Source organism: Nicotiana attenuata, unplaced genomic scaffold (assembly GCF_001879085.1).
Source record: "Nicotiana attenuata strain UT unplaced genomic scaffold, NIATTr2, whole genome shotgun sequence".
NCBI lineage: Eukaryota > Viridiplantae > Streptophyta > Magnoliopsida > Solanales > Solanaceae > Nicotiana > Nicotiana attenuata.
Genome location: NW_017673082.1, coordinates 34,728 through 52,836, shown reverse-complemented (window position 1 = coordinate 52,836; position 18,109 = coordinate 34,728). Strand labels below are relative to the sequence as shown.

Genomic DNA, 18,109 nt, shown 5'->3' with positions numbered 1-18,109 from the left:
AGTTCTATGCAAGCCAAAGAATATTTTGTTGTTCACCGCTAGTTAATTTGCTGCGTATCGTGCGGTGAGAGATCAATGCATTCATAAACTGATTTCGCCTTATAAATTTAATTGGGATAAAAGTCAATGTTATGTCGAGAAAAGAGGCAAACTTGAAAATAGAGAAGATAAAGAAGAAAAATCCTTGAAAACAAAGATAAAACTACAGGATCAAAGACCTACAAGGCTACAATATAACAATAATAGAGTTACAATAATTTTCGAAATTAGCTACACAATAAGTAGCAAACATAGGAGCAACAAGAGCAATAACAAATCAATTGAAGAAAGAGGAGAAATCACAAAAAAATAGACTACTATTCAAGGCTCTACAGGCCTCCAAATTCGATCTCCATCACTCAAATAAAAAGATGTTAGGAATACTCAGTCGAAATTTCAGCTTGATCCAACGGTGAACGAATCAGAAAATGTAATCTGAAACTAGTTGCTCGGAATAAATTTAGCAGTAAAACGAATCATTTTTCATATCTCTTTGAAGGATGCTCTCTCAAAAAACACTCTTATGTGCTAAGTCTATAATAATCTAAAATTACTTTTTTGTGACAATAACTATTAAATTACATATGTCAGGATTTAGAAGAAATCGTCCTTTATGAAATTAATGATAAAAGATTGTTACATTTTCCCCTGTTCCCTCCTTCCAAACAAGGAGTTGTGTAATCTATGTACATCCAAACAAAACCTTATCGACACTTTGTCAAACCCCAATTGCTATAAGGCTAAAAATAAATTTTAAAGAACCTAACCCTTACGACACCGTATTCCTAATTGTGCCTCGCAGTTTCTCAACTCCACCTCCGTCGATCTCTTCTCCGGCGATCTTCTTCTCCGTTACCCCTATATCTCGCTCTTTGTCACTCTCTCTCTCTCCACACACACACACACACACGCAGAGAGAAACACACACATACATTCATTGCCCATTGCCTTGACTTGCTGGTTTAACTGGTACATTCTCTCTCTGTCTCTCTAAATATATACTATATAAATATATATGTGTGTGTGTGTTTTGTGATTTATAAATTGTTACTTTTCCTCTTTGCCAATATGGTTTCTATCCTATCATAGAGTTAGTTTTTCCCTTTTTTTTTTATGTTGGTCTTTTGGGCTTTTACCTAGTCATTTCAGTGACTGGGATTGGATTAAAATTTGGTAGTTTGTAAGTTCTAGTTTTACATTTTTTTCTTCATTCAGACCAGTGGTAATTTGTAATATATCTGGTGATTCATATAATTGCTCCAGACTGAGCAATAGTTGATTGATTGATTGGTAGTTATATTTCGTATGGTTTATCCTAATTGTTTAGGACCAACGCATAAATGATTGATTGATTGATTGATCAAAAGTTATTGAGGGCATTAGTAGTTTGATATTTGCAAACAATAGCAGAGCCATGATTTTTATTAAGGGGTGTCAAAATTTGAAGAAGTAAATATACGAAGAAGTTGAGGGAGTTCAACACATAGTATATACACGCCCCTTGGAGCTATGTGGCCCCGCCACTGCTTGCAACATTGTATTGAAGTCATGATATCAGCAAAAACATATGTAAGGGATGGCAATTTCAATCATCAGAAAATAGTTACAGCATCATTTAGTATGTGTTTGTGTTGGACTTCTGATAGAAAACAAAATCTGGTTTAAGTGCAAGCAGTGTTAGTAAAATGTCAATTCACTCTGCATTGACATTTTGCACTGCTAACTCCAAGATTAACCAGTGAACACACCGTTAGAGAATCAAGTAGGAAAGTGTTAGTATGAGCTTGATTTTCAAGTACGAATATGAATAAAGTAACTTTACCGTTATCTAGAATTCTTGTGAAAACAACGAAGAACAGAATACAATGGAAGAAAAGTATCCATAAGATGATAAACCAGTGGGGATTAAGGCTCTTACACTAGGTCTAGTGTTTAACACATGTATTTTAGCTATATTAGTGACTGTTTGACACTATAGGATAGATGTGAGATTTAGATAATCCCTAATTTAAGAGATATCCTAGTTTGTCCTTAAAGTCAAATTTTGAGTAGTGAGATGAGACGGACCCAAGTGGAGTGGAATGGATACAGAGAAGTCACATAGCGACTGCAAATAGTTTTGGGTTGAGGCGTAGTTGTTGTTGTTGTAACGTAACAGTTCTCTGGACAATGTCCTCTCTCTAGTCACCTTTAAATCCACAGTTATTTGGAATATCCTTCTCCATAGGTACCTTCCAGCAAAAACCACTAACAGGAATGATTTTGTAAACAAAAGAAGATAAGTTAACTTCGTAATAAGAGTCGTTATAATTCTTTGCTATAATGTGAGATCAATAATCTTCTTTTATTTTCTTGGTAAGCAACTTCAGTTTTACATTTTTCCTTGACTTACATAATTCCAAAATGGAAATTGGGAAGCATTCAAAACTTTGTTTATTTCAATACTCACATTCCTTGTTAGTTAGGAATTTAGTTAATAATCCTAGTAATTGGCAACAAGAGGATGGTAATCCCTATCTCCTTAACCAGGACTCATGAAGTTCCAATCACTTCTTTAATCCCGGGTACTTTTTTAAGCAGTTAGGTCTCTGGCTGAAGAATTGGAAAGTTCAAATAAACATAATCTACTTTCTGGAGTCCGTCATAAGATAATTTCTCACCGAACAGGAATTAGCACCCTCATGGTGCAATAAATTGAAATTACTTGCATATATTTACAAAACGCATCACATTTCTCACCGAGCAATAGGAAACCTTAATAATTTATTATTTCTACATCCGATTGAAGTTGATATTTCACAATAAAAAAATAAGGAACTGGTAATTTTAGTGGAAAAAAAGCAGGACCTAGTTTTTACTTTACATTTATTTTAAGGTAAATAATGCTGCATATGCTACTTAAGCTTGCTCAGGACTTCAAGGCCAGGGCCGGCTGGAGCCTAAGGCCACTAAGGCAATGGCCTTAGGCCACCAAAATACTTAGGGCCCCAAAATCGATAAATAATATATATAATATTTAATAATTATGCACTATTGATAGAATTTTTAAATCATTTGATTAAAATAGTTATAGCTAAAAGTTTTACACATCTTAAATTGTAGTTACTAGTTGTTTCCTGTCTTTAATTCGTCCCAGCTTAAATCGATCTTCTTACAATGTTAGTTTAGAACAATTTTTCTTAATTCTTTGAGTGCCTTTGTAGACATTCTTCAAGCAACTTTGATAAGTAACTATTAAAATACGTCATTAACATTGAATGACTCTTGAAACATAGTAGTTACTATAGTATTATTTGTTTCAACTTATATTTAGAATTAAAAGTGCTAAGAGAAACTGTATAAGTAGAAGAATACTCTAATTGGCAAACTCAATCAGGTAAAAAGTGTTTATTCAATTACCATTAACAATTTCTATATCAGTTGCCTCGCTTGAAAAAGTTTTTCAAGACTAAATCAATAAAGTTCAACATGATAACACAAGAGAGATTAAACAAATTGGTTAGACACTGCCAATAATTAAAACCAATTACACCTTCTTTAGATTTCGATAAATTATAAGAGAAAAAAAAATTAAAAAAATTTAAGGCCTCACTTTTATTTTCGCCTTAGGCCCCATATTATGTCGAGCCGCCCCTGGTACGAACTCCTCACCTTAGTTTATTTTTTGTTTTTATTTTCTGGAAAGACCCTTATGCTCTTGCTGAAAAAGTAAAAATGGCAACATGTAGCTAATTTTGAGAGCACTGTTTAAAGCATATTTTATTTTTAAAAACTTAATGTTTAGTCAACTTTAGTAAACTATAGATCGTTTCTCTCTCTTCTTCCTCCCTCTCCTTTTAGACCTTGTAGTCTAAAATTTTGAATTGCCAACGCCGATGGCCGGGAGGGGGGGTGGCGAAACCTACAAAAATTTCAGCATGTCTCGCCCCGGCCCCGTATAGCTATTTTTTCAGTTTTCAACCCGCCTCGACCTGCCCCACTTAATTATTTTCTAAAACAAACTAGTTTGATATTTTATTATTTTATAAAATGGAGAGTAATATTATTCAAGGAGTTATGTTTTTCTCTTAGTCGTAGTGTGAAATTACATGCTCGTACCAATTAATCTCATTAGTAGTAACATAATTTTTCAAATGTATAAAGCTAAGCCACGCACTGCCCATGAAATAAGAGAGACAAGATTCTTTCATCTAATCAGTCAGTTGCTATATGCATAATACATTCCTTTTCAATTTTGCGTTCATCCTTAATTAGGAATATTTAATTACTACCCGCAAAATAAAGCTGAAATAAAACAAATCTTAAAAGCTTTATAACCATTCTTTTTAACAGTTCATAATGTATTTCACTGCTACGTTTCTCGATATGAACACTCTAATATAGTAACCATTATCGTTTTTAAATATGAAAAGATTAAAAATAAAATAATTACAAGATAAATAAACAAGAATGCTTACTAGGAAAAGACCGAAAGTTAAATTACTAGTAAACAAGAATGTAAAATTGTAGTTGAAGTGATTGCTTTGTTTAAAAAAAAAGACAAAGCTGCCCCGCATTGAACTTAAACCCGCAACCCGCTTTAAAAATTTTAAAAGCTGTTTTAACCCGTTCCGCACCCACATAAGAGTAAAATCGCCCCACCCCGCCCCGCCCCGCATCAAATAAAACCTGCCCCACGTCGTATCCGCCCTGCCCCATTGCCATCCCTACTTCATACCAGATAGTTTGATATTGTAACTGCGAAAATCAAACCTCATGCTTTTCGCCTAAAAGTTCATTCTCAAACTGAAGGTTACTTTAGACCGTCGTTAAGTTTTAAAAACTTACGTAAATTCTAAAAAAAGTCATTTTAAAAAGGGATTTTTACCTATGTATACTACATATGAAACTTAATTACCCTCCGTAATCAAGTTATAACTTAATTATATAGTTGTATACAATTTACCAATTATATACGAAATAGTTTTAAATGAGACTCCCTTGATTGTACCCCATTAATTTAGTAAATCCCACAATCACAATACCTTTTTTCTCTTTCTCTCTTTGAAATCAACTCTCTTTCTAGAAGGTTTTTTCTTCTAGAGCTAATATTTTCTCTAACGATGGCGAAGAAAGGGATTAATCTTTGATCTATCTGAATTTTTCCATGTCTGGAGTTTTGATCTTTTCTGGGCTTTCCTTTTTCTTGTTGGTGTTCCGATGGTGGGCTAGCAACATATGGATATTAATCAATAAATTTTGAAGATATTAGACTCTCCACCATTGACAACCACTAAAAAACTTTGAAGCCTTGATTTCGAATTCGGATTTTTCAAAAAATATTATTTGTTTGGATTGGGTGTTATTGCAAACGATTTAGAATATTCTATGGAGTTTATATCTCGATTTGTAGGGTATTTGGTGAAGATTAGATTTATTTGGCTGGATTTTTAGATTGAAATTCGAAGAAGAAGCGGCAGAACACACCACATACAAAATATATACAAATTACATACAAAAGACATATTGTATAAAATTTGTATGAAAATTGTATTTAAGTTGTATGATGGTGTAGTTATATTTAATTGGGTAAGTATGATGTAGGAAAGTTGTAGATAAGTTATAAATAAGTTGCATACTGTATTATTAGTTGTATGAAATTTGTTTTTAGTATGTATGTTGTTGTAGATATATCAAATTTTTTTATGCATTTTTATTTTTAATTTGTATCTTGTTGTACTATACATTATTCTTTTCTTAAATAGATAATTATGGTAAAGAGAGAGGAAGTTGCATAATTATGGCTTAAAATAGGTAACACACAATTGGAAGGAGTCTTATTTAGATGGAAGGACAATTTGGACGTCGTTCCCCTCAGTTACGCCCTTTTCCAACCAAGAATCCTCTAATTTAATGCATTAATAATGGATTGTATATAAATTATAAGAAAAATTTATTTAGGGCGGGTAATATACAAAATTTGGACAATTTTGATAAACAAGTTTCAAATATTGTATATGAAGAAAAACAATCTCTTTTAAAAAGCGGCTATTTGTGTGATTCACTCCTAAAAAGTCCATTTAAGAGCCAAACATAGCCAATTTTTAGGGTGAAATTCAAAAATAGCCAGATTTACAACTGGTCGTTCAAAAATAACCCAGTTTTAAAAGTAATCGATATTTAGCCACTTTTCATGCAAGATAAATCTGAGCGAAAATACTGTTCAAAACCCGGAAAATACGCCAGCATATTATGCTGGAACTACTTGAACTCCAGCATATTATGCTGTAGTTCCAAGATAAGTATGCTGGAACTCCAGCATAATATGATGGAGTTCCAGCATAAGTACACTAGAACTCCAGCATAATATATTGGAGTTACAGCAAGTATACCGTCCAGCATAATATACTGAAGTTTGGAGCACCGGTGCTCCAGTCTCCAGTATATTATACTGGAGCCAGCAAAGTATACCGGTCCAGCATAATATGCTGGAGTTCATACACAGGTGCACCGAACTCCAGTATATTATGCTGGACCGGTCTCTGTTGCAGCAAAATAGTGGCTATTTTTCATTGACTTGGTAAACGCTGGCTATTTTTGAATGACCAATCCGAAAACTGGCTATACCGTGCTATTTTAACTTTAAAAGGCCATATTCAACTCGGACTATATTTCCACAAGTCCACTGGATGAGAATTAAGCATGTCTCAATCATCGTCGTGCTCGTAACATCTGTCTGCTCACACTTTACCAACAGGAAAGAAAGCTCGAGAGATCGATCAATCAAATATGGCGCAAGTTCCCAATTTGGATAACGCTCCCATAAATCTGAAATCTCTAAGGTACAGATACTTATACATAATGTACTTCAATGCTTATGCATATCTATATCCCCAATTGATCATTCTCTCTCAATTGTCTTACAGAGATCAATCACTGAAAGAACTTATTACGATTTTGAAGAACGTGAGTTTTATTTATATAATTTGGATTTTTAAAATTGTCCCTTTTATTAATATTTGAAAAGTTTAACCGAAAAGTTGAAACTTTAATTGATTTTTTTGTTTGGAGTTGCAGATTAGGGGGAAAAAGTGTTTGGTAATTGATCCTAAGCTTGGCGGTTCACTCTCTCTTATTGTACAGAGCTCACTTCTCAAGGCAACTCTCTCTCTCTCTCTGTTTTTGTTTTTGTGGTATACAACAAATCTTTTCATTGAGGGTAAACTGTAAAGTGAGAAGTTTATAGTTAAATTATTTTTAAGTTTAGAAATGTATCATTGTTTTGGGATAGACTAAATAAAGTGTATCACATAAAGTAGAATGGAGGGAGTAATAATTTTGTGTGGGTATAAGACTTTTGAAACTTGTGGCATTATATTCTATAACATTTGTATGATTCATGGTTCGGTTTCGGTTGGTTTTCTCCTAAAAGAAAACTTGAAAATCAAACCAATTATGTCGGTTTTTCAAATTTTGGAACCAAACCAATTTAATTGAGTCGGTTTTTGTTGGTTTTTTCGTTTTTTTGTCGGTTTTTTTGAAGTGTATGTGAAATACACTGTCAGACACATTCCACCGATTATATTCTAGCATAACACTACCAAGCCAATTATTCTTTAAGAAAAATTGTCATTTACCAAGACATCTTGATGATAATTGAACTGAATAGTGATGAGTAATTGAAGGACTCAATTAATGATAAGTTATGCTTGATATGAAATAGATTCTTGGACTTATCTAAATATAGATAATAAATCAAACTAGAAAATAAAGGCAAAGAACTAGATTACAAACCAAGAGTGTAAAAGAGTGATATGTACTGAGACATTTTAAATTTTTTATATAAAAATATACATATATGTGTATAATTGTAATTTCTTTCTACATAGGTATTTACATAGTTGGTCTCCTGGAAGCAGCCTCTCTGCCCCTCGGGGTAGGGGTAAGGTCTGCGTACATATTACCCTCCCCAGACCCACCTGTGGGAATATACTGGGTTGTTGTTGTTGTTGTTGTTTGTATTTACATAGTTGGTTTGGTTTGGTCTTTTCCGTTTATTTTTTCCTTAAAACCAAAACCAAACCAAAATTTGTCGGTTTTTAAAATTAAAACCAAAACCAAAAATATGTTGAATTTTTTCTTTGGTTTGAGTCGGTTTTCAGTTTGGTTTGGTTTGTCGGTTTCCCGTAAACACCCCTATTATGGTTACAAAAGCTTCTATTAAGGGTAAAGTAGGAAATGTGAATTTAATTGTCTTTGTCATTCTTTTTGTGGAACGGCTTAAAAAAAATAATACTTTATCACATAAACTAGGATAGAGAGAGTATTCAGTTTACTAATTTTTTAACTGAATTTTTGAGTTTCTGCATTTTTCTTTTGAGTTTTTGCAAAGAGTATTTGTTACCTGTCTTTGCAAAAGAAAGTTTCTGCGGTGAAAATTTCGGTAGTTTTTTGAGTTTCTAAAAGAAATGAAATATTGAGTTAAAGAGAACAGTTATTTTGTGGTATTGGGTAACAAACATGTTGATTGTGTTTTTTTTTTTCCGCACTAATTATTATGTTTTTGTGTGTTTTCACACTTGTAAACAGGAGCATGGAGCTGAATTGAGGCATCTTAATGCGGAACCAGTTCAAACTGATTGCACGAAAGTAGTTTATCTAGTCCGAGCTCAGCTTGAATTGATGAAGTTCATTTGCTCTCACATCCATAATGATATTTCTAAAGGGATTCAAAGGGAGTATTTTGTTTATTTTGTCCCTCGTCGTGCAGTTGTATGTGAGAAGGTTAGCCTTTTTTTGAAAAAATCTTAATAAACTTCTTTAAGAATTTAGTTTGGCATGTATTTCTCATTAACAATTGCATATAATTTTTGACAGATACTTGAGGAAGAAAAAGTTCATCACCTGTTGACTATAGGGGAGTATCCCCTTTATCTTATTCCACTGGATGAGGATGTATTATCATTTGAACTTGATGTTGCTCACAAAGTACGTCTGTTCCTCGCATTGATTCAAGGAAAAGGTTATGTACTTTTCTAAAGATTGGCATATGTAAAAATAGTTACATTTATATGACAGGAGTACCTAGTTGATGGGGACACTACCTCCCTGTGGCACATAGCAAAAGCTCTCCACAAACTCGAGGTACTTTTTATGTTTACTCGATAGAACTAACTACTATTGGAATCGGTTTCATTGTTTTTGGGCAAAGTAGGTTCAGCATAAACATTAGCTAACAGCCTTTTGTTTTCTGAGAAATGTAGTTTTCCTTTGGAGTGATTCCAAATGTGAGGGCCAAAGGGAAAGCATCAGTTCGTGTTGCTGACATTTTGAATCGGATGCAGTTGGAAGAACCTGTGAACACATCTGAGGTAACTCAAAATCTTAAATCTACTAGATCAATATCATACATAAAAATTTAATGGGCACCATGCATTGTCACAAAATAATACCAATTCGTTCTTTCACTGCAGATGGGTGTGCCTGAAATAAATACTATCATCCTCTTGGACAGAGAGGTACCACGTATTTTTTGTTTTCCCCTCGGCACTCCCGCTCCTCCTCTCTCAGTATATGCATTTAATGCAGTTATAAAAAGTATTACCGTGTGGCTTCATCAGTTATTTGGTAAAGAGAAGGCTTCATTATAGAATTCTTCTGAAGGTTCAGGCTAGTTTAGAGTAGGTGGTTATTGCCATTCTATTGAGTAGGATAATGAGAGAGTGAGACTGAGTTTTCTCATAAAAAAAAGGTGAGAGGAAAGGGGATTGGCTTTTCTCAATGGTATCATGTCCAAAAGTAGTTGGTCTGCTCTAATGACACAGTTCAAAGCATGAGGTGATGAAGGAAATCTTTTAAATTGATACCTTTTCTTGCATTGATCCGTTGATTCATGAACTCAATTTTCTCCTTTGAAGATGAAAAATGCTTTGAAGGGGAACATCTTATCATACTCTTTCAGCTTGCTTGAGTGGAAAATTGTGGAACTTTTTTATTTCTGAATTCTGACTCTGGCTAAAGCCTGAAACTTCAGGATTTAAGTATTGGAAAAAAATATTCTCTTTTATTTGTCTAGTGTACAAATAGTTGAGCATTCTTCAGGTCTAATGTTGCTAGTTCATAAAGTTTTACTCCTTTTGTCTGATCCTCACGGTCAGTTAAGTGCTCTGGCGCTTGAGTTTTATTTATTTTTTTGAACCTTCATAGTTGTGGAAATACTATAGTTAGTGTATCTTGAGTTGTTTGGACAATATTCTTTTGGCCTTTATGTCCATTTGTCACTGTGGTTGTAAGACTTTCCTGGAATTGTGCAGGTGGATATGATCACTCCAATGTGTTCGCAGTTAACATATGAAGGGCTGCTGGATGAGGTAAAAGTGATGTTCTTAGGATTGCTATGGATCTATATCTTTATGAAACCGTTTAGGCAGCAGTTCATGGTTGTATAATATGTCTGCTGCTTATAGAACAATAAACAGACTATATGCTGTGAGAATTTTAAAAGCTATCTCTAATAGGCTTCATGCAGTTTCTTGGTATCAATAATGGTGCTGTGGAACTAGATGCATCTATTATGGGTGTCCAGCAAGAAGGCAAGAAGATAAAGGTTCCCCTTAATTCAAGGTAAGCTAGTTTCATTAAAAAAAAAGAATGTTATACTTTTTTTGGGGGGGGGGGGGGGGGGAAAGTGCAGTAATTTTATTGATGTAAATGAGAGACTCTTGTATACAAGGAGTGTGCGAAGTGCAGAGCACAATAAATTCTTGTGTGATTTCCTAGTGATATACCTCATGCTTTTTTTATGTGCTACATGATAATGCCCTTGATTCTCATGCATGCAATTTCTTCTGTTATATGGTATTCTCTCATATGGATTCCAGGTCTTTGTCATGCCAATAAGTATAGTCAGATGTGACCACTGGGAAATATATATCTACTATTTTTTGTCTCTTTTTAAAAGAAAAAAAGAGTTGTCTTATTTTGACTTTCTCTCCGTGCCTTAGCCATTTTATTTCTCTGTTTGAAATATCAATTCATTGCCTTTGTAGTGACAAGTTGTTCAAAGAGATACGGGACCAGAACTTTGAAGTTGTTGTCCAGGTTGATTTATTTTCTCACCATCTTCTATGTTTTAACAAATTCTAGGCGTCTTCAGCATACCTATCAATCTATCATGCTCTATCATAACAGTCAACTCGCACATCTTCTTTCCTTGGTCTTCTGTTTCTTTAATTGTCATTTGCAGTACAATTGCAGGTTCTACGTCAAAAAGCAACTTCCATGAAGCAAGATTACTCAGAGATGCAGACTACGGTTAGTCAGTGATCTTACAAGTGCATATCTTAGCCTTGCCCTTGCTACATGATTTGACTTTTGTAGTAGTTATCTGATCATCTTTTGCTTGTGCAATAAAATAGAATAGCAGTCTGGAACAAAATATATATAATTCTAGACCACCTCAGTGAGATGCTTAATTTGTGGTTCCTGAAAAAGAAAAAAAGAAACTGAAATCTAGTGATTCATTTCCGTTTAACTCCTAAAGGCCTTAGGTGCTTGTTCAATAATTGACTTTTGTGTTACGTTGTGTATTACATGTAGACCCAGACAGTCTCCGAATTGAAGGATTTTGTCAAAAAGCTGAACTCATTGCCAGAAATGACTGTAAGAGTTCTTTTCTACTGTTTGATTATACAACAACTTTAATGACATTAGCAGTGTTATAATACTATTGGTTTTCTGTTCCAGAGACACATAAATCTTGCTCAGCATTTAACTACATTTACATCCAAACCTTCATTCCTTGGCCGACTTGACATGGAGCAAACTCTTGTTGAGGCTGAAAGCTATGATATGTGAGTAAAGTTGAACTTTTCATTCTGCTATTTGTATTTACTCTGGTAGTCTTATACCATTTCAACCTTTCAGTTCTCTGTTATAATATTCAATGGGTACTCGGAAGCTCTGTTACATGGAGTGCTTGGCTTCAAATATTGGACAATTGTAAATTCAAGTCCAGTTTTTGTTCCTAGAACAAATTCTTTGCATTGCCATGTAGTAGATTATTTGTGCTTGTGAACAAGGGTGTCCTTCATTTCTCACTCTTCCTTTATTCTCTCTCTCTTTTTTTTTCTTTTTATTGTGTGGTAAGGAAAATGCTTATTCAGTCAGAAGATGCATAGCATTCTTGGCCAGTCCATTCTGAAACAACCTAAAGAAAATGAAGATATCCTTCTCAAAAATGCCAGTCTCCACACTAACTAAGAGAAAAATGCCTGCAATACTATCAACTAGTCTTGTACTTAAATCAACAGTTTTCTTGCCATTTACAGAATTAATCAGAACATTACTGTTACTATTAAATTCTTTTAATTTTTGATTTCATTGTCGGGTTGCTTTTCAAGCAATTGTAGACAATTGGAGGAAAGGGTGAGCAGAAAGAGGTGATATATGGGCTGGAGGTGCGAGAGAGGGGGTGGGAGGGGGTCTTGGTTGTGTTCTACCATTTTCCTTTCTTCTGGGGTGATTGTCTTCATTTTCTATTTGTTTACTTTTGGGTCACTGGGTAAATGCAGATGCTTTGAGTACATTGAGGAGATGATCCATAAGCAAGAGCCACTTATCAATGTTCTACGTCTTCTTGTCCTGTTCTCAATAACAAATTCAGGGTTGCCCAAGAAAAATTTTGACTATTTGAGGCGAGTCAACTCTACCAATAGCTGTTTTATTTATGCTTGACATGGCTTCCATGTTTTAGGTATCACCACGTGAACCTCTAACTGATATCTTCAACTTCATCTCTTTTGATTAGGCGAGAACTGCTTCACAGCTATGGTTTTGAGCATATAGCAACCTTGAATAATTTGGAGAAGTCTGGATTGCTTAAGAAACAGGTTCATTCATGAGTTTTCATCAACTATAATGCTTGTTAAATTTATCAGCATTGTTCTCTCTATTAACTTGCTCATCATTGCAGGAGACTAAAAGCAATTGGATAACAATTAAGCGTGCTCTGCAGCTCATAGTGGAGGATATTGATACCGCTAAGTATGATATTTTTTTGAGCTTGATAAAAAATTCATCTCGCTTCCCTCCCTTGAAACTTGAACAATATGGCTATGTATTTAAAACAGGTTCTTGCACAGCTGTCATTATCATCACTACCTTACCATTGCTATCATTGTTAACTTTAAATTTGATCTCTGACAAATACAGTCCCAATGATATCTCCTATGTCTTCTCTGGGTATGCACCTCTCAGTATTCGCCTGGTTCAACATGCAATTCGATCTGGGTGGTGAGTTTTTGTTCTTAAGAGATTTGCTGTGCTATGTCGCCTATCGGAACATTCCTAATTCAAATAAACTGTGGTTTGATTGTGAATCTGGCTGCTTTGATGATTTTGATTAGACCTCCTTGTGATTTACTGGAAGAAGATACTTCTAATCTATATATAAACCTAGAGTTGGCCTTCATTACATTGATAAGTTGTCATGGAATTAAGTCTTCTGCAAGAAAAGTTCACTAATTCCTCTTTGCAGTTAGAAATCTTACCATTGTTTCAGTAATTGATTTCCTTCCTCCACTGTCCCCCATGTGGGTGGATAACTTCCCAATCTCAACAAATGTAGTTTGGAGCCGAGAGCTAATTTTTTAATCTCAGTCCCACTATTTATGACATCTGGAAAATTTTATATTCAGGCGGCCGATTGAAGAAATATTGAAGCTGCTGCCGGGTCCACACTCAGATATTAAGAGGGTAAACTTTAGCTTTCTGTTTATATTATTTGCTTTCATGGATTTTTCCATCTTTTGATCATCTTATCATGGCATACAACTCTTAATCTGTTGTTTTTGCTTGTTTCTCTACAGGGTGGATTTTCCAGCAGTCCGTCATTGGACACATTAAACGGGTCTTTGCATGGCTCGGACAAGTATGTATTAAAGAGCATCCACTTACTGGCTCTGTAACATTCCCTGGCTTATAAAAAACTGACAATAAAGTATATGAAGTTTGTAGATGCATGCTTACCATCATAAGTTAGCTCAGAAAAGCCAATAAGTGGAGAGAACTCTGTTTGGTTGTAAACTTAAGGTTATATTGATAAGAGATAGTATGAATAATGTTTTCTAATTGGATGAAATTGAAGCGAGGTAAATGAAGGTGGGACCTGGATAGTGTGATGATGTGATCAGACCGAAAAAGCACATAAGTGGAGAGATATGTTTGGTTGTGAACTTTAGGGGTGATATTGACAAGAGGTCGTGTAAATCATGTTTGAATTGAGATGAGAATGAAATAAGGAAATGAAGATGGGACCTGGTGCTGTGGTCTTGTTCGGGAAATATAACTGTATAGGTTCAAGCTACCTGGAAATCAGTTGTCTGCAAAGTCTCCGACAGGGCTTGCTCTAAGTGGAAATTTTATGGCTGTACCACGAATGGGATGATATACGCAGAGATGGATACCCAAGTGATGGCTGCCTATGTCATGTTGTTTTGTTGCATTTGCTGCACCTTATTGTATTCTGTCTTTGCTCTTATCTTTATTTGATTGAGGAAGCATTTGAAATGTTGCTGGACCTTATATTTCATTATGCTAATTCATGCAAGCATCAAGCTGAAAATTTCTTTTATCATCTCTGGCCAGTATTAAACCATCTAATACGATTGATGATGTTCCAGAGTTGTTGATGGAAGGCGTTCTTTGGTTCTTGTTGTTTTCATTGGCGGAGTGACATCTGCAGAGATCTCTGCTCTTCGTTTCCTGAGCGGCCAGGTCAGTCTGATAAGTTGTAATCATGTAAATTGATTATCGTATTCAAAGTATCTCAGATGGTATTGTAGATTGCTCACTTTGGAAACATGCTATGAATAAGAAACCAAAAAATGAAAAAGGGTAAATTTAGAGTATTCTGATATTCAAGGCAAGATTTTTGACCAGTGCTCCAATTCTAAATGCTGTAATAACTGCATTCATTTCAATCAGTCACTTGGTCTCATTGCTGATCCCATGCTTCCTCTTATTTATCATTCTCAACCTCTTCAATGAATTCCCTTTGTGCTAATGCTAGTTATGCTGTTACAGGAAGGGATGGCATATGACATTATTGTAGCAACTACAAATATTATCAATGGAAGCACATTGACAGAAACATTTGTGGAGAAATTGGGATGACTCGCTAAGTTATATTTGATCGATCATCTCTGGGAAATCTCTGCTGCTTGCTTGATAGGGATGCATAGTTTTTACTGCTGAATTATATGTGACATGAGACGACTGAGTGGACTTACCTTTCCTAAGATATTTCTCTCGTTGCGATTTGTCAACATTTTGTCTGCACTGGTTTGTACGACAACGATGCTGGCTTCTGTTACTGTTACGGATCTAATGTCTATTTTCGTCTTCTTGAGCCGAGGGTCTTTCGGAAACTGCCTCTCTATTCCTCCGGGGTAGGGGTAAAGTCTGCATACTTTACCCTCCTTGGACCCTACTTGTGAGATTTTACTATGTGGTGGTTGTTGTTGGTTTTTACGAACACAACTGTGTTATCTTTATTGAGGTGTAGGGTTAGAACGCCCTCTGTGTGCCTCGAGTGGCAGCAGTCCTATTTCCGAGATTGGAGTGTTCTGTTATCTGTACTATGGTTCTTTTGAGCAATGTAAGAACAAGACGGTGGATTTATTTGTTTTGTTCTATCTATATTCCTCCGAACATTAATCGATATAAAAGTGGAATATCCAAGCTGTAAAAACTGTTTTAACACTTGGCCTAGACCAAACCACCAAAAAAAAAAAAAAAAAAAAAAAGAGATCAGTGGACAGCCACGAGGGATCAATATTCTACGTCGTTCTTGCCGTGTTTTCATTAGCTATATATATTTCCACAGTTACTGCACACTATCTTTAAAAAGAAAAAAATAAATAATAAGACGTCATCAGCGATCATGCAAGTTTCAATTCCAAGAAAAGTTTACTCGGCCTGGGTAAAGAAATATACCAATGACTAATATGAAAAGGTATTAATTAATAATATAAGTTGCAATCATTGTTTAAAATTCAAGAAGTGTATAATTAACATCCATATTTAAACCCCAAATAAACTTCGTAGGACAGTAAACATAATGAAGAAAAACAAAATGTCCTAAAATAGAAACTCTAAAGAGAAGTCTTGAGTTGCCTGTTCCACTGGGGGTGAAATCACATGTGATAAATATCTTACGTGTAGCCTTAGGCGACTTGTTCTTGATCCTATCAGCAACTGCATGTGTACAAAGCTCAAGCAAACTTTTAATTTCAAGGTAATTTGCAGCCAATACAATTTTAAAGATTGATACTAAGCTACTGGTTTCCACTAATTCCTTATCGTAGTTTTTGACTACTTGTTCTTCGTTTGAACTCGAGACCTCTGCATGCTTCTTGAGGTATTTGATAATTTTGACTAGTGTTTCAGTCTTAACATTTGGAGTGAGAAGATGTTAGTAGAAGAATCGTCTTCTACCATGTTCTTGATTGTTATGGACTCTCATTCCTCCCCTCTCATTCTACTAAAAATCAAGTTATGGTTTTCTCACAATTCCTCCCAGAGCGGCATCCGAACACCTCATAAGAAGAATATGCGAAACTTTGAAGCAAGAAATTGAAGATTCTCTCTTCATTCATAGCCCAAAGTCTAAAACTCTCCTTTCTCCCTTCGTCTAATTTTCGATTCGTTCACTCATCTCTTAGGATAGTATGTACCTGCACGACTTAAGCTCTTCGTGTATTTGCTCTTTTTTCGCCCACTTTTCTTACTATCTAAGAAACTACAGCAAAAAACACATGCACTTGAAACTATAGCCTGTGCTACCCATTATGTGGATACTACCTCAGCTCCGGTTCCAGTTGTCCTGACCGGGGACGAAGCTATGTGTGGTCAAGGGTGGTCAACTGAACACCCTTCGCCGAAAAATTATACTGTGTATAGGATAAATATTACGTGTTGTTAATCAAGAAATAGACTTTGAGCACCCTTGTATAGCTTACTGACAAAGAGTGTTCATATTTTGAACACCCTTATTGAATTTTATGGCTTCGCCACTGGACTGCTGACATATGCCAATTAGTCACATTTGTAATGTGTCAAACATTGAAATTTTCAAACAGTGGCAAGAACGTGTTTTTTATTCAGTATTCTATATCCATAATGTTGCACAACTCATGGTTCATCCACAGCTTAGTGGTGTCCAAGCATGTTTTAGTTCCAAAAAAAAGTTTCCTTTAATGTATATTATAAGTTTTAAAACCCAAAGACATAGAACAAAGCTTATAAAGAAAAACAAAGAAAATAATCTTATACCTTAACGGGAAATCGTTGTCTCTTTCTCTGGGTTGAAATCGCATGTAATATTGAATATCATCTGTATAGCCTCAGGCAACTTGTCCTTCATCCTATCTGCAACTATCTCCAATTAGCTAAGGCAAGTAATGTAGCAATAATTCGAGTAAGATGGTGCAATAAGAGAAAGTGCTACTTACATGAAACCAATAACTAATGAATGTATTCAAAATCCAAACTAAAATGTTTAATATTTATATACTTGCACAATCATAAAAAAAGTGATTAACTACATTGATCAAAAGATGGAACATTAAACGGTTCGTGTATGTCTATGTGCATTTCTTGTACGTATCGATCGATGTGCATAATTTCAAGAATGGAGCACAGAGGAGTTATGCCAAGTGATGACCTATCTTTATAAAAAGACATCTATTGTGATCTGGTTGACCATAGAATGAGTGGTCATGTAGCCACATAGGGTGACCCTTTATCGAAAAATTATACTATGCTATATAGAAAATTATACGGTGTATATATGTAAAAATTATTTTTTAAATATATATATTAAACTTTGAATACTCTTCGTGAAAGTCCTGTTTCACCGCTGGATGGAATGCTAAGTTGCTATTAAAAACCAGCTTGGGACTTTCTAAATCTCATTAGCAATAGTCAAGGATTGAGAGACTTCACGTGCAATTTCCCTGGTTTATATCCCGGAGTACTCCTATTGCCGATCTGTCACCCAACCTACTTAAACAACCTAAAGGCCTTGGCC

The 18,109-nt window shown here is 35.0% G+C and overlaps 1 protein-coding gene across 1 annotated transcript; it reads left to right on the top strand.

The window, feature by feature from the left end:
* The first annotated feature begins 757 nt into the window (after positions 1-757).
* Positions 758-15,717, top strand: LOC109215395 (vacuolar protein-sorting-associated protein 33 homolog). The gene is made up of 23 exons (XM_019379459.1): positions 758-1,008; positions 6,776-6,860; positions 6,945-6,984; positions 7,096-7,176; positions 8,608-8,802; positions 8,896-9,006; positions 9,097-9,162; positions 9,282-9,389; positions 9,492-9,536; positions 10,332-10,388; positions 10,547-10,641; positions 11,067-11,118; positions 11,275-11,331; positions 11,617-11,679; positions 11,764-11,870; positions 12,591-12,713; positions 12,827-12,908; positions 12,992-13,062; positions 13,231-13,311; positions 13,716-13,773; positions 13,887-13,948; positions 14,700-14,793; positions 15,103-15,717. The coding sequence occupies exons 2-23, from the start codon at positions 6,808-6,810 to the stop codon at positions 15,190-15,192; spliced, it is 1,791 nt and encodes a 596-aa protein (XP_019235004.1). The 5' UTR covers positions 758-1,008; positions 6,776-6,807; the 3' UTR covers positions 15,193-15,717.
* Positions 15,718-18,109: the final 2,392 nt, after the last annotated feature.